At 35.9% G+C, this 18,131-nt stretch overlaps 1 protein-coding gene across 1 annotated transcript in view; it reads left to right on the top strand.

The window, feature by feature from the left end:
- Positions 1-18,131, top strand: part of LOC137649393 (probable Na(+)/H(+) antiporter nhx-9) — a 473,554-nt gene that overhangs the window by 131,852 nt on the left and 323,571 nt on the right. The window contains exons 3-5 of the mRNA XM_068382378.1: positions 3,019-3,131; positions 15,825-16,025; positions 16,828-16,927. Coding sequence (XP_068238479.1) covers positions 3,035-3,131; positions 15,825-16,025; positions 16,828-16,927 — 398 coding nt within the window. The 5' untranslated portion in view covers positions 3,019-3,034. The remainder of the gene's footprint in view (positions 1-3,018; positions 3,132-15,824; positions 16,026-16,827; positions 16,928-18,131) is intronic.

An 18,131-nucleotide genomic window follows, 5' to 3' on the forward strand; every position in this document is an offset into this window, starting at 1 on the left:
TTGAAGGTCACATGTTCAGGTGAACACATCATCTTGGAAAAGTAACCTGCTGCCAAGAAACTTGAAGCACTTGGAGATTCACTGATGCTGTATTTGTCACAGCCTCGTTTTTATGATTTACTGTCAGAGATTATGCAGTTCACATCTCTTAATAGTGTTCCAGTTGTTTATGCATTTGGGGGATGACGAATGGCCCGACCAAGGCTAGTTCTGTCATCTGCTGACGAACTGGAGATAGGGGCCACATCCTTCTTGGTCAGCCTGTCAAGATTGGCTTTCATTGTACAGTATACTGTTTGTACCATTTGTTTGTCATATGGTAGACAAATCAATCTCCTTCAATCACCTTCAGCATGGTTACAGCAAATATCCCTTGCTTCACGTATGGTTTCGGCTATTGTCTGTGCTCACAGTTTTGTCATCAGTGTGATAATGACAAATTATGCACTTTGTAGCATCAAATGGACTGTCGTTTGTTGGCTTGAAGAGTCTAACAGACTCCATGTCTCTTTTTGGGCATACAAACACACAGATTGGAGGTGAATCCCTGAAAATACAAAAAGAAAAAAAAAAATCGTGAGTAGAAAAGCAGGTTAGACCGTGAGATGCCAATTTTCAAAGTTTAATGATGGTACTGCATATTTCGATAACTATAATTGAATGAGTAGATGGACTTTGTACTGACTATTTCAATTTATCCTATAATTTTTATATAGAATAATACAATTATGAGCTTGAACATATTATCAGTTGGCAGTAAAAAATTTACAAGTTATACAAGAATGTTATAAAAATCACCCTGCCTTATCCTGCGCTTTCCAAATATGAACAGATACTTGATTAGCTTAATAGGGGGTGGGGCCAAAAAAAATTAAAGATAATCAGCAGTGCTGCCACATGTTTTGAAATGAAAATGGTATATGTAGAGAGCAAAGATAATGTCACACATGCAATACTACACGTTTTGGGTTCATGATTAACTTGATGAAAAATCTCTGTTTTGGGGTATGAGTAAAATTTGTTTACTAGTTTCGCTGCTGACCCAAAACAATAAATAGCAGTTCAAATATGTAGACAATATTAGAAAGAAGACTAACTAAGCAAGTTTTTGACCAAGTTTAATGGCTCTCAATAAATTATTAAGCGAATAGGAATCCACCAAAAAAAAAAATGAGCCAACTGTCTGTTCAAATGATGGCTTATGTTGATTAATGCAGCCGAAATGTTGATTCCTATCCCTGGTCTTTCAAAATGCGTGCAGTATATGCTTTTGCAGTAGTTTCTGTTTGGTTTATTTCATTAAGATGAATGTAGCCAATGTTGCAAATTTGCTCTGAGGAAAAATGACGTATCAGGTTGTGGAGGAAAACTGTACTCCTTCCTTAAATGCTTCCTAAGATATTTTTAGTGTCTCATTATGTAGAATAAGAAAATATACAATTTTGCTGTATCAGAGTCATGTAACCTTTTCAACCCCCAGGGCCAGGACTATAGAGAAATAACAAAGTAAGTAGGCAATTAAATGATTAGATATTCAGATCTATCGACAAACAAATAAATTCCATGACTAAATGGAAATTATTATTTCAGTAGATCTGTAAGCAAAATGGTAGTTACATATGTACTTTGTAATGCTCTAATAAGGTGTACCCTCTTCTTGAATTTTATTTCATTGCTTATCTACGTATAATTTTATTCTAATTTTCACAATATTCACCGCTTCTCTCTGTCGTCTATTTTCATTTCCTCCACAGAGCGAAATAATAATTACCAAGGGTTTATCAAATAAAGTTTTGACAAAAACTGTTTGGTTATCCATTTGTTGATGTTTGATAGCGTTGTTTTTTACCTTAAATATCGATGAGTCTAGTTATTTGGGGTGTAAAATTGTGATATGCAACGTGTGAAAAATAGATTTTTCTTAAACTTTGAATCATATAATGTTTTATGGTAGATGTCAACATTTTTTTTTTTTAGATAATGTTTAATAGGTTGAAGGCGGGTGTGATATTTATTACTTATTTCGGCCTTCTTTTGTTGATTGAATTAAGTCATGAGACTATAGACTCTAGACTGATATGGTAGACCAACAATTTTCTGGTTTTAAATTGGTTTTATAGGGAAACCTGAATAATGTGTTGATTTTAGACAAGATGTGTAGTGTGTGCTGGGGTTTGAGGCTAATGAGGAATAATAGACAAGTTTTATATACCGAATCTAGGTTTGATGCTGATTCTTAATTGTAGACATGTTTTGTGGGGTGTTGCTGTAGCTTCTAAATCTTGAATGAACCCTTGTACGGAAAACGTCCGCGAAAACATTCAGTATTTACGGTGAACATACGGTTGAAAACCCCTCCCTCTGATCAGCACATCTCTCTCTCTCTCTCTCTCTCTCTCTCTCTCTCTCTCTCTCTCTCTCTCTCTCTCTCTCTCTCTCACGACTGGAAAGCTAAATTTCACTTTGCTGTAACCAAAGCCACAACTTCTCTCAGTTCTGGAGTTTCTGAAAACAGCCTTGTGCCGTTTGAAGAATTTAATAAGACCTCATCAGAAAGATTCTTTCATCTCAAAAGATTTTTCCTCTTGAATTGATTGTAGTACAGCGAGCGAGTCGTCGTGGTAAATTCAATATATCATAGTTACTATTGGTATTCTCCCATATCAAGTTTGGCTTAATTTTGACATATTTAGATCAGTGTTTCAACGGGGCGAGAGGGTGATACTGTCTTGAAAGTTAAGCGATTTTAAGGTTGCGGGGGTGGGCAGTAGGTTAACATGATTCTTCGCTTACAAGTGCCAACACCTAGCAAAATTGAAACTTTAACTCTCGTAGCAATGGAAATTAAAAGATTGAGATTTTTGCTAGTTGCTCATCGATTTTTTTTCTTTGTGAATTTCTAGAACGCAAAAAATGAGCCTGGCAAACATGTTTGTGAAATATATAGGAAACCATCTTAGAAATAATATAGAAGAAAAGGCATTTTAGTATCTCTTAAAGCATATTTTTTTCTTTCAGATTTTTTTTGGTAACGATGAAAATGCGTTTTCTGCCATGGATCGTCGTCAGCCTTTGGGTCCTGGGTGTGTCGTCCTTCTACACGGGAGATGTGGAATATGCACCTGCAATAGGTGAGTTACATTAAAGAATATATGCTCCTGCTGTAGGCGAGTTACATTTTTAAGAATATGCTTCTGCTGTAGGTGAGCTACATTTTTAGGAATATGCTCCTGCAGTAGGTGAGCTACATTTTTAGGAATATGCTCCTGCAGTAGGTGAGCTACAGAAGGTTAGTTATTAACTTTCCCACCCTCACACCCTTTACTCTGTCATTAAATGCAGCTTAGTTTTACATTTAATGTAAGATAGGAAACGATAAAGCAGATGCTTTAAACATGTCTTTATTATTAAGTCTTTCCATAAATTCTGTTAAGTTTTTCTTTCGTTAGCTACGAATCCCTTGGCAACTGATACTGTACAAGTTCAAGAACCTCTTCATTAGAAATATTATGATGTCATAACGTAGAAAATAGGAATATTTTTTTTTTTTGTTTTTGTTCCTAAATTAATGATCAAACGATAGAAATTCTCGATCCTTACAGATAACAGCAGCCTATGCTTGGGTTCTTAAATTAAGTAGGCTTAAATTCCTGTGGGTATTTATCATCTTCATGATCTTTTCCTAACTTTATATTAATTTTCCCACCTTTGGTATTCGTTCTTGAAAAAGTAGGTATTGATGTCCTAGTTCATATCATAATTGAGACCGTAGATTATATGCAGATTTTCTTAGAGGAAAAGTTAGTTGACAATCTTTCGCAGCTTACCCCTTCACCATAATATTTTATGGCCATTCTCTCGGTAAGATTTTGCATCCATTTTTTCAAGTCACTTGATGTGTGGCACAATCCTTTCGTAAGCAGAATATCCAGTTAATGTTTTATTCCGCCAAACAAGTAGTAATATTTTACTTGTTTTCATTTATCTCTATCGTGTTATGGATGTAGTCTGGGAGCTGGGTGACGTTTAGTCAACATGAAGGGTACAAAAGGTTTGAGGTGCTTGGGGTGTAGTACTAACTAGCCTTTAAACAGAACACATTCTTACGTTCCGGAAGTGCTGGGTGAGATAGGGGCCGCCACCCAAAAAACTTCCAAAATTGGATTTAATCAACGTGAAAGGTATAAGTTTAATTTCCTTGCCAATTGATTATGGACACCACACTTCATCTAAATCTGCATGGTGAGAATCAAATTTCTGGGTAAATTATAACTTAAGAACGATGTTAATTAGCACTAATTCAGATTTTAATTAACATGGAAGGTATACATATGAAACCACTGCGGATTTGCAGTTGATGGTCATCTGATTGTAAATCACCAACTTAACAATGGAAGTTGAGATGGGAAGGATACTTAAGAAGAGGTCAAAAGTCATAGCACACCCAATGACCCCTATTTAACATCTTAATTCACATTAAAGGTTTAAGTTACATTTCTATGCAAATTTATTATGGACACCACATTGTATCTACATCTGCAAAGTAAGAATGGAATTTCTGATGGAATAATGACTTAAGAATGACGTTAATTAGCACTAATTAGGGTTTTGATTAACAAGATATGTACAGATACGAAACCACTGGGGATTTGTAGATGATGGTCATCTGAATATAAATCACAAACCTAAGAACGGAAATTGAGGTTGGAAGGATACATTCAAATTTGGTCAGTCTTACAACGCACACTGACTCCTAAATAACTTTTAGATCAACATGGAGGGTACACATTTGAAACAACGTGGATATTGTTGAGAATGGTATGATTCAGATTCAACAACTTAAGAATGGAAATTGTGGTGGAAAGGATCCAACAACAACTAACATTACTCCTAATTAACATGGGCTTTTGGAGTGTACACATTTAAGATCACATAAGCATTATTACGATTAGTCTCTCAATTAGCAATAACCATTAAAATTGAGTAATTAGTAGCTTTTTAGAATTGTTTATATATATATATATATATATATATATATATATATATATATATATATATATATATATATATATATATAAGATTAATGATTGTACTCAATAGAGTACCAGGTTTAAAACAAAAATACTCCTCTGTGTCCACTTTATTTTTGCAAAAACAAATTTAACAACCATTTACTATGTACTCTATAGAGAGCAAGGGTTGATTATCATCAGACTCTCCATCCTCATCTGATGATGACAGATCCTCCTTTTCATCTGAAGATAAAAGCTTGAACTTCACATCAGATTCCTCTTCAGTAGCTTCCATGTCTGGTACCAATGCATCTGGCAGCTGGTGATTAATGGACCAAGAAAATTTATACGAATCATCTTGGTGTTCTCAGACACCATATTTAGTAGGATATTGCTAGATGGTAGTAAAGTGACCATTTGACAACTCTTTTGCAACAAAAGATGCTCGTCGGATATGTTGGGAAATCTCTGCCCTACTGGGTGGAATTATGTCATCGATGTCCCCTTAATTTCTTCAGTAGGTTTTTGCTTGTTGATTTTGGGCCAAAGTGTTTCTCAAATACCTGGTGCTAATGTTCAACAAAGGATAAGACTGGTCCCCATGTCTTCGCACCATACATCTTTGCTGTGAAAGATATTACAGGTTGTGTAGTCTTCTCACTCAGGTTTCATTTTGCCATTTTTGCAAATGCTGTTTGTGAATCAGTGTCCTATTCCAACTGCTTAAATGGGTTTACCGTGCCCTTTCTGACAAGGGATGAAATGTAATCCGATCCTGTAAAGGAGAGGAAAGCAGGCAGAACATCGGAGAGCTTCTTTCCAATTGTCTTTCAATATGTACTCACGTAAAATCTATGTACGATGGAACTGTCTCCAGACAGTTCCATTGCCCATAGATTTTATGTGACCACAGATTAACGTGTCCTGTTCTTCATGGTTTGTCTTTAAGTCTTTGACAACTTCTCTTACTACTATGTCTCCTTGAACATAGAAGTGAAAGCAGGCTCCAATGTTTGAAAGGTACGTATGCTTACAGTTGATCAATCTTCCATAATTCTTTGCCACCCATTCTTCTCTCTAGGAACTTTGGTAGTTTCTCTTTGAATGATATGGATTGTAGGCAGTCACCAATGTTTTTGGAAACTTGTATGCTTTCTTTGTTATCTCACCAAGACCTCTTCGAGCGTTTTCACTCTCCTTGATAGACAGAATAGGGTATGCATTAAAACTATGTCAACTCTGTTTCATGAAATTGTAGTCACTTGCTGAAGAAGGCCAGCTGCTAAATTACCACACATTCATGGAGGATGGTATGGGACGGTCTTCGGTAAGAAATTTCCATCAATGAAAGTTGCATCAACTGTGGATGGAGCTGATCATTCGACTCTATCTTCCAGGAAATGGAGAAGAGCACTCTTGTCTGTTTTCACCATCAAGCCATAAAAGCTAGAGATTGAGAGAGCAACTGTCTTTAAGGGGCAGCAAAGGAAATGTTTCAAGTCCAATTCCTCCTCATATGCTAGTATAAGCAGTTGTCTCAGTGGATCACGAGTTCATGCCAGAGAGGCTATCCATTTGTGTTTGCTCCGTTTACTGGACTTCCAATTCTCCTTGAATGTCAACAGTCTTTCCTTTTTCATCGACTGCTCAAAGTTGTTTGCGTCTTTAAAACATGAATTAATGAACTCTTCATGGCTCTTTTTTCCCTTTTATCTCAATCCAAGTATGCATTCCTTAATAGATACACTGGTCACTATTCCTGTTCTAATATTAAACAAACTTGGGAATACTTCAAATGACTTCATAAAAGGAGTGGAGCATCCCTTTATTTGGTCAATGGAAGTTGGTGGTATCCCTCTCGATTTGTGATCTGTCCAATTCTGCAGTTGTATCTTCCTGGTTCAACACTCCAGTTAATTCCTGGACAGTAGCCATTAGGGTTATCATCAATCAAAGGCATGCGCTGCAGTTACTGGTGGAAGATGTCAGACCTGTGTGTGTTCCTTCACTGTTTGCTCCAATGTTAGATCCACTGGATGTCTGCTGAAGGACTTACCTGTTCTCTTATGGGGAAGGTACCATTCTGTAAAAGACTCGGAAGGCCAGCGTGTGCATTGCCAATGTTTACCAAATACAACTGTCATTTAGATAACCAATGGGAATAATTTATATACTTTGTTGCGGAGAATAGTAAGATTTCTGAAGTAAGAGCGTGTGGCAGTCATGGATGTAGTCAACGAAAGTAATCCAGAACTTTGCTGTTACCCCGTGTGTCCAAGTCCTTATCTTATTGTGTGTACTCCTACTTTGTAGAGCACAAGATAACTATCTCTGAAGACTCTACAGATTGCCATGTGTCCACATTTTCAGTTCTTTCATCGTCTGGAGCTCTTTCGAATGAGCACAACAAAGTTACAAGTTCTTCCTCCTGGATTTGTTGATGAACTTTCCTATTAGTTTTTAAAAGGCCACTGCAACATGAAAGGGACCCAACATTACAAACAGATCATCATACCTTGGAGATTGTTACCTGGACCTGCATGGTCAGCTTAGCCACATTTATGTCATAGATTACAACCCCATATGGTTGGCCATATGAGGGTTTCTTGTATGACATCTAGGTTTGCAATTGGTTGCTTCAGGTTATTTATGTACAGAACAAGTTGCCGTTTCGATCTATCAGGTACAGCCAATGAATTAAATCCAACCCATATTGGTATTTGGTACATGTCCAATGAATGGCACATCATCCATGGAAAATTCTTCTTTCTAGCTTGGGGTATCTCATCATGATAACATCTTGTTAATTCTTGGGCCACGCATTGTATTGTAATTTGTTATTTCTAAAATGTACAGCTAATTAAGATTGTTGTCCGTAGTCTTAGCATTTAAATTCTCTCTCCTAATTTACAATGTACAAAAGACAACTCTATTGAGCCTACCTATGTGCCTACACTGAATCTGCACTTGGCATAATTAGTAACCTTTGACCTGTTCTTACATCTCCTTTCCACCACCATTATAATTCTTGGTAGAGCGATTCTCAACCAGGAAACCAACCTCTACATTCCTGATTTGGTTCCAGACTTGTACCTTACATGTTAATCAAAACCTTCATTAATGCCAATTAACATTGTTCCTTAGTTATCTTTCCAACAGAAATTCCATTCTTACTTTGCAGATTTGGATAAAGAGTGGTGTCCATAATCAATTGACATAGTAATGAAATGTCAACCTTTAAAGTTAAAAAGATGTTAATTAAGGTCATTATCTGTGGTATGACCTTTGACCTATTCTTAAGAATCCCTTCCACCTCAATTTCCATTGTTAAGTTGGTGATTTATATTCAGATGACCATCAACTGCAAATCCCCAGTGGTTTCGTATTTATACCTTCCCTGTTAATCAAAATCTGGTTTAGTGCTAATTAACGTCGTTCCAAGTTATAATTTTGCCAAAAATCCCATTTTCGCCATGCAGATTTAGATGAAGTGTGGTGTCCATAATCAATTGGCACAGAAATGAAACTTGTACCTTTCATGTTAATTAGATTCAATTTTGGAGTTTTTTTGGATGTTCTGTTTAAAGGCTAGTTAGTACTACATCCCAAGCACCTCAAACCTTTTGTACCCTCCATGTTGATTAAACTTCACCTAGCTCCCAGACTAATGTAAGCCTGGCCATTTTTCTGTCGCTTGTCGTACATATTTTTTCAAAACCTGTTCTCAATTGCTGTCCTTGCTTTACTCAGTTGTATTGTCTCGTCTTACTGATATGAAAAAGATACTGAATTCTATATGTAGTTGTTCATTACTCTTGAAACCATTTAGTAGAAACATCTTTCACTTTAATCCGGATTAAACATTTTGGGTTCAGGTACTAAGCCATGTATACTAAATTGTTTGCAACATAAATATACAAGAGTTTTCCATTTGAAATAGTTTGTCTTCAGTCTTTACTCTAGATGTTGGAACCTAAACCGTTGCTCCCTAGAGTCACACAACGTAAACTTAATGTGTTGTGCTCAAGGTCTATAGAGTATTCTTTAGACCTTGGCTGTGCTTGTCCGCACAACACACATCTGGCTTTTCATTCAGTCACTTATTGTCATCATCTCCTCCTACGCCTGTAGTTTTCAGCCATGTAAGCCTGGGTCTTCCAACTCTTCTAGTGCCTTTTGGAGCTCAGTTGAAAGTTGGGTAAAATAATCTCTTTTGGGGAGTGTGTCTTTACGCCACATTCTATAAAATAATCTTGTAAGTATTCTGGGAGTCACTTCATATTCGGCCAATATCATCTCTGTAGTTATTCCATCGTATCCAGGGGTTTTCCATATCTTTATTTTTTTTAATGATAGCTTCGACTTCAAACACCCTGAATTCATTCACGGGCACATCAAGATCTACCTAAGCTTCAGGTATATAAAATTATTCCCTTCATATCTCCTATTCATGACCTCACTAAAGTGTTCCATCCAACATTGCCTGTCTTCATCTTCTGTTGTTATAACAGATCCATCTCTCTCTTTGATGGCTATATGCTTCTTCTTCTTTGCTCCAGTAGAGATTTCGTTAATAATGCTCTGAGCAATTCTTACACCATAGCCACTCCCTGAATTCATAGCTTCGCCAGCTTCATCTGCTTTCCCGTCTAAATGTTCTCTCCAGTCATTCCTGGCTTTTCTTCAATATCAATACTGTAATACTTAACATGCTCTACCTTGTAATTTTCATTACTTCCTCGAAAACTTTCAACAATCAATTTCTGTCTTTGTTTCCTTTTTATAGTATCCCAAGTATCATTCGATATCCACGACTTTCTCCTGGTAACTGCATATCCCAAAACTTCACCACCAACTGAATTATTTATGTTTTTAATATCACACCATTTTTCTTCATCTCTTAGAGGCTCTAAGACTGCAAATCGATTTCTACATTCAATTGCAAAGGTTTCTCTGTGCTCATCTTCTAGCGGCTTAGATGTATCAAACCTAGGTACTCTATCTACATTTCTGTTGGTTACTTTGTTTTAATTTTAATGTGGCCATGAGGAACTGGTGATCAATACCAATATCTGCACCACTATAGATTCTTACATTTCTCAGAGTCCTCATTCTCTCTTTATTAATGGCTATGTGATGTATTTGATTTTTGTAAAGTGTGCCCCATTTTCATTTGCAACTTTGCTAAGACCCTCAACACTCATCACATTTTCTATACTTTGATTATTCCTTCCAACTTTAGCATTGAAGTGACCAATCACAATTTTCATATCTCGCATTGGGGTCTCTTCTATTACACTCTGCAGTTCTTCATAGTATTCATCTTTCCTTTCCTTCATTTGTTGGCGCATAGCAAACTGTAATACTCATATTGCATTGCTTTAATTTAAACTTTGCACGTAATAATCTACTATTTATAGCTCTCCATTCCGTTGATGCCTTTTCTGCTCTTGCTGTCATCATCATTCTTACCCCTTCTCTTCCAACTCCTTCTGTTCTTCCTGAGTATAAATAAATAAATAAATAAATATATATATATATATATATTTCCTTGATCTAAGATTTCTTTACCAATCCCCTTACAACGTGTTTTACTTAGGGCCAAGATATCCGTACTAAATTATATTTCATAAATTCATCCTCTGCTTGCTATAACTTTCCAATCTGATTCATGGTTCTAACATTCCAATTACCAAATTTCAATCTTTTTGTATATATATATATATACTGTATATATATATATATATATATATATATATATATATATATATATATATATATATATATATATATATATATATATATATATACACCGGGAGATTCTTGGCACCTCGCTATGCCCTTGAGAGGAGGCCATTCTGTCATTTTCTCTTTCCATAGACTGACTAAATCCGTACAGGATTCTTTGGCTAAATTCATTAAAGGATAGCCGGTTCCTTGTGATGCACATTGCATATCTAACTAAGGAAAGTGACTCCTGCCAGTCCATACTAACTCCAGTAAGATCATCCGTGGGGCAGTCAGGAGTAGATGCCGGAGAGACAACATATCTATTGCCTTAAACCTAATCCATCACCCTGCTGCCGAGATTTGGGAGGGCATTTCCTTCACACCCAAAGTTCTCGTTACTCCACCAAGTTTGCTTATCTGTTTATATAACCGTTGGATTGCTAAGACATTCCTCTAGGATGGTAAAAGATATACTGCCTAGCAGTAGTTCTAATTTTTTTTTTTTGCTCTAAGAGCCAACAGAGTGCAGAACTAATACATCGTGCTTCACATGACTTCAGATCTAAGATTCTAAGGTCCACATGACTTCCAGCCTCATAGACAACAGCTGTTGAATCCTAAATGGGCTATGGACGGGGTCCAGCATTTCACTAATGTGGCTTAGTTACAAGTAAATAATTAGATATGTGCAATTTTTGTCATTTAATATTTTGCATAAAAAAAAAAAACTGCAAAACAAAACGTTTTAGTATCCCGTCAGGTGAGAAATACTTTTGAAAGGGTAAACTGATTTTATAAAGAGTTATTGCACTGTAGAATGCATTCTATTTCTTATTTTTCCCATTACTAACGGACTAGCTTTGGCAAAACTTCAGTCCGAATATCTGTCGACATAATTTTGATAGGTTTAATTCAATTAGTCTGTTTGTGTACTTTTTATTCATTCGTGTGCTGGATCTTTAGATGATGATCTGACATGTTATCGAACGGTAAAAGCCTAGCTACTGTTTATTATATCTTCCTTCATTCCTGAATTTCAAAACTTGTGTTTACTGTTTCAGAGTTTTAGTTTTCCCGTCGGATTTTCTGATAATCGAATGGCCGAGTTACTTTTGAATTGTTATCGTTTGAGCATATTTTGATATCTTATTTTGAATATTTTTTTTTGGTTTGTGCATGCACATGCTTATATAAGGTATATACAGTATATGTGTGCATATGTTATTATTATTATTATTATTATTATTATTATTATTATTATTATTATTGTTATTATTATTATTATTATTATTGTGCAGGTTAAACTAAACCCCTATTTGGAAAATCAAGATAAACTGTTATTACCAGAATTGGCTACTGCAACTCCATCTATTACAATTTACCTAAAGTGCAATGGTACAACCCTAAGAAATTACAAAACACAATAAACAGGAGCTAGAGTGATAAAAGGTGTCCCACCTAAAGAAAGGATCACCCCTATACTCATTGATTTACTCTGACTGCCGATTTGAGCGAGAATTGAATGTAAAATGTGTACAATAACCCACTAAGTTATCAGAACCGATCGTCCAAAATGCTTAAGAGAATTGCTACATATTGCGCAGCCAACAAATCATGTTGACACGAGAATAGTTACAGATGGTTTCAAACTATTGGAACTTAGATATATGTCTACTTCAGGCTCCAGACCCTTTAAATATGAGGTCCCGAGACTATACAATCCGAGTGATTAAAGACCTCTTCCTCTTCCTCCTCCTCTTCCTCTTCCTCTTCCTCCTCTTCCTCTTCCTCTTCCTCCTTCTCCTCCTTTTACTATTCCTCTTACTCTTCTTCCTCCTCCTCCTCCTCCTCTCCCTCTTCATCTCCCTTTCCTCTAATTTCTTCTCCTCCTCCTCCTCCTCTCCCTCTTCATCTCCCTTTCCTCTAATTCCTCCTCCTCCTCCTCCTCCTCCTCTTCTTCCTATTCCTCTTCTTCTTCCTCTTCCTCTTGCTTCTCCTCCTCCTCCTCCTCCTCCTCCTCCTCCTCCTTTTCCTCCTCTTCTTCCTATTCCTCTTCTTCTTCCTCTTCCTCTTGCTTCTCCTCCTCTTCCTACTCTTCCTCCTCCTCTTCCTACTCTTCCTCCTCCTCCTCTTCCTCCTCCTCCTCCTCCTTTTCCTTTTCCTCTTCCTCCTCTTCCTCTTCCTCCTTTTCCTCCTCCTCCTCTTTTTCCTCTTCCTCTTCCTCTTCCTCCTCCTCTTTCTCCTTCGCCACCTCCTCTTCCTCCTCCTTCTCTTCCTCTTCTTCCTCCTCCTCCTTCCTATTCCCCCTCTTCCTCATCCTCCTCCTCTTCTTCTTCTTCCTCTTCTTTTTCCTTTTCCTCTTCTTCCTCTTCCTCCCCCTCCTCCTCCTCCTCCTCCTCTTCCTCCTCCTCCTCTTCCTCCTCCTCTTCCTCCTCCTCCCCTTCCTCCTCCTCCTCTTCTTTTTCCTCTTCCTCTTCCTCTTCTTCCTCTTCCTCCTCTTCCTTTTCCTCCTCCTCCTCCTCTTCCTCTTCCTCTTCTTTTTCCTCTTCCTCCTCTTCCCCCCCCTCCTTTTCCTCTTCCTCCTCCTCTTTTCTCCTTCTCCACTTCCTCTTCCTCCTCCTCCTCTTCTCCTTCCTATTCCTCCTCCTCCTCCTTCCTCCTGTTAGTCTAGCATCACATATTATGAAAGTGTATGAAAGGTAATAAAAAAGAAAATGATTAATCTTTTGGTTAAAAATAATTTATTTAATAGAGGTCAACACGGTTTTGTGCCCGGAAAAAGTACACAAACCCAACTGATAGCACACTATGAAAACATATACAAAAATATGAAAAATGAAAAAGACACAGATGTGGTCTGTCTAGATTTTGCAAAAGCCTTTGACAAGGTAGACCATAATATATTAGAAAAAAATTAGCATAATGTTGTGGGAAAGATAGGAAAATGGATAAAAGAATTCCTGCAAAACAGAAAACAGATAGTGGTTGTAAATGACGAGAAATCAGATGAAGCTCAGGTAATATCTGGCATGCCACAGGGTACGGTATTAGCTTCACTGCTGTTTGTTATTATGATCTCAGATATAGACTGTAATGTTAAAGACTCTGTAGTGAGAAGTTTCGCCGATAACACAAGAATAAGTAGAGAAATTACTTGTGATGAAGATAGGAACTCATTACAAGGAGATCTAAACAAAATATATGAATGGGCGGAGGTAAATAGTATGATATTTAACTCCGATAAATTCGAATCTATAAATTATGGAAACAGAGAAGGAATGGTATATGCATAGAGGGAACCTAATTACGGGACAATCACAAACAAGGAAGCAAATAAAGACTTTGGTGTAATGTTAAACAGGAATATGTTATGCAACGACCAAATAGCAACACTGTTGGCTAAATATAAAGCAAAAATGGGAATACTATTCAGACACTTTAAAACAAGAAAAGCTGAACACATGATTATGCTATACAAAGCTTATGTACGTAGTACATTCGAGTACTGCAATGTGATATGGTACCCACACTACCGAAAGGATATTGCACAAATAGAGAGTGCACAAAGGTCCTTTACTGCTAGAATAGAAGAAGTTAAGGACTTTGACTACTGGGAAAGACTGCAATTTTTAAAATTGTAGTCTAGAAAGGAGAAGAGAACTCTACATGATAATACAAGCATGGAAGCAAATCGAAGGAATTTCTGAAAACATCATGGAGCTAAAAATATCAGAAACAGCAAGCCTAGGTAGATTAATAGTACCCAAGACTATACCAGGAAAACTAAGGAAGGCACACAGGACATTAATCCACTACGCACCATCATCGATAATGCAGCGACTATTTAAAGCGCTGCCAGCTCATCTTAGATACATATCAGGAGTGAGCGTAGATGTATTTAAGAATAAGCTCGATTAATACTTAAGATGCATCCCAGACCATCCAAGACTGGAAGATGCATTAGCAACTCTCTGGTGGATATATGAGGTGCATCACACTGAGGGATCTGGGGAACCCAAAACATAGAATAAGGCAATAAGGCAATAAGGCAACTGCTCCTTCCTCCTCCTCCTCTTCCTCCTCCTATTCCTCTTCATCTTTCTCTTCTTCCTCCCCCTCCTCCTCCTCCTTTTCCTTTTCCTCCTCCTCCTCCTTTTCTTCCTCTTCTTCCTCTTCCTCTTCCTCTTCCGCTTCCTCCTCCTCCTCCTCTTCCTCTTCCTCTTCCTCTTCCTCTTCCTCTTCCTCTTCCTCCTCCTCCTCCTCCTCCTCCCCCTTCCTCCTCCTCTTCCTCCTCCTCTTCCTCCACCTCCATTCTAGTCTTTCTCATTGTAGCCATGACTTTTTGCCTCACTACCGCCATGACTCTTCCCAAAGGAAAATTCTTTAGTTGATTTGTCTATATTTTTATTTTTATTGTGAATCATTAATTTGTATAATTTTTTTCTATGTTAGTGGTTATAATTTGTTCACTAACTTATATTATAAAGCTTTAAAGATGAGTGTATATATATATATATATATATATATATATATATATATAGTATATATATATATATATATATATATATATATATATATATATATATATATATATATATATATATATACTGTATATATATATATGTATGTATGTATTTTAGGACGGGTGGAGTGCATCGATTATATTTCCTATAATTCTTATGGAATATGGTTTTAGGTTACAATAATTTTTGTTTGCCAATTCCTTTTCACAACGAATTAAACTTGTTTACTGAGGTATCACTGTATACATATCTCCTATATATAATGAAGAGCTAGTGTTGATATATATATATATATATATATATATATATATATATATATATATATATATATATATATATATATATATATATATATATATCTTTCGACACTAGCTCTTCATTATAATGAAGAGCTAGTGTCGAGATATATATTATATATATATATATATATATATATATATATATATATATATATATATATATATATATATATATATATATATAGAATATGAATTTTCAGTTACCAGATATTTATGTTTACAATGTATATCAAATAAATTGAATGTCAACCTTTCGACAGAGAACAGTAGTGACTGGGAGACATCGCCGTTATCCTTCAACGCCAAGATGGTGGAGCATCCGTCCGAAGAGAGCAACACCTCCTGCGGCAACGAACAAGGACACAACGACGGCATTCACCTGGCGTCGTTGCGATGGCAGGAAGTCGGCGCCTACTTCACTGTCACGGCCTTCGTGTTCGTGGCTGGATTCACGAAAATTGGTGAGTGGTTACAAGTCACTGTTGTTTGATGAGATGATTTCCTGCGATGCAGAGCTTGTTTTGCACTCTTATGATACCTTACATTGTTTAATCAATTAACATTCTATAGCATTCTTTATATGCCAGGAATAGTAGTTTGTTCGGCGCTCTTTCTACTATTATAGCTACAAGGTTGAGTTTGAGAATGGTGTCTCTAAGGTTTTTGAAAATAATTATCTCTCTCTCTCTCTCTCTCTCTCTCTCTCTCTCTCTCTCTCTCTCTCTCTCTCTCTCTCTCTCTCATAAATTAACTCGTGTTAATCATTTAGAAATAACTAGGAATGAATTTATATTATGACAACAACACATTGTTTCAACGTATTGCGATCACAATGCTATGACCTATTTTCCTTATCTGATTAGATGGCAGATTTGACCGTACACACACACACACACACACACACTCTCTCTCTCTCTCTCTCTCTCTCTCTCTCTCTCTCTCTCTCTCTCTCTCTCTCAGTATGTCACATTTATTGGCAAAATAGAATCATCCAAGGTTGAAGTAGAGCGAACATTACCTTTTTGACCAAAAACAATGAAAACATTAGTTATATTTTAAGGACTATCTTAAAGGCATTTTAAGCCTAATAAGGTCATAGAAGATGTGATTTTATCCAATTAAAATAGATGTATGCCAAACTATTTATAGTTTTTTTTTTTTTTTTTTTTTTTTTTTTTTTTTTTTTTTTTTTTTTTTTTTTTTTTTTTTTTTTACAAAATATCCTTTCCACAGATGACATCATACTCAATTGTCTCTTCACAGGTTTCCATCATTTGCATTGGCTGTCGAACACCATTCCTGAATCTTGTATACTTGTGGTTCTCGGGGCAGCCTTAGGTCTGCTCGTCTTCTTCACCACAGGGTGAGTCGGAGGTGAAGTCTCCTTCATTCAGGTTGGGGTGATCTAGCCATTGCATAATTTTGTATCCATTTTTATCGTCTTGTAAGTTTTTTGTATTGCAGTAAAGAAGGTGTTTTACTGATGAAAGTAATTCTAGTAAATAGTGTACTGTACAGTATATACATACTGTGCATATATATATATATATATATATATATATATATATATATATATATATATATATATATATATATATATATATATATATACATATACATATATATATATGTATTATATATATATATATATATATATATATATATATATATATATATATATATATATATTCATACACACACACACACACACACACACACACACATATATATATATATATATATATATTTATATACACACATATGTATATAAACACACACACACACACACACACACATATATATATATATATATATATATATATATATATATATATATATATATATATATATATATACATACATACATACATACACCTACAGGTAGACCTTCACTAATCCGTCAAGTTTGGGACCGTGAGGTTGCCGGATTATCAATATATTATCTTAGAATACATAATGCCAAGTAGCTAACAACCTCACTTTAAACTTAGAATACCCCTTAGATAAGCAAATGTTGGTTAATAACGAAAAGACAAATATAGAATGAATTCAAGTGAAACTTTATTGAAATCAAAGCACAAACAAGTAAGATAAATGGTTACTTACATAGCAGATCATGAGAGTTAACGTAGGCTATCACACGGAAGATACCATAAATACTGTGAAACATCTGATCTCGCATATTGTGCGACCCCTACTTTTTCACCCATAAAATATTTTATCATACATCTAGTTATTCTAGTGTATCATGCAAGTTACTTTTTGAGAAACCAAATTAGATAGACTAACCTTTATTACTCCTTTTCTTTATCCCATCTTCTACTTCAATGTGTTAGAAAATTAAAAGACAAGGATAAAATTATAGTTAGTAACGTTACAATCATTGCATAAACGCATATGGCCACAATAACAACTGAAAAAAAAAAAATAAACAGTTGTTTTGTTATGCATTTCAATCTTAGTATGCTAGTAAACAAATTAGCATAAGACTGACATTTTTACAACATACCCTTATTCACTATGGAGAAAAGATCCTCAAGAAAATATATTGCCAAATATAAACTAAC

The sequence above is a fragment of the Palaemon carinicauda genome, chromosome 11 (genome assembly GCF_036898095.1).
Source record: "Palaemon carinicauda isolate YSFRI2023 chromosome 11, ASM3689809v2, whole genome shotgun sequence".
NCBI lineage: Eukaryota > Metazoa > Arthropoda > Malacostraca > Decapoda > Palaemonidae > Palaemon > Palaemon carinicauda.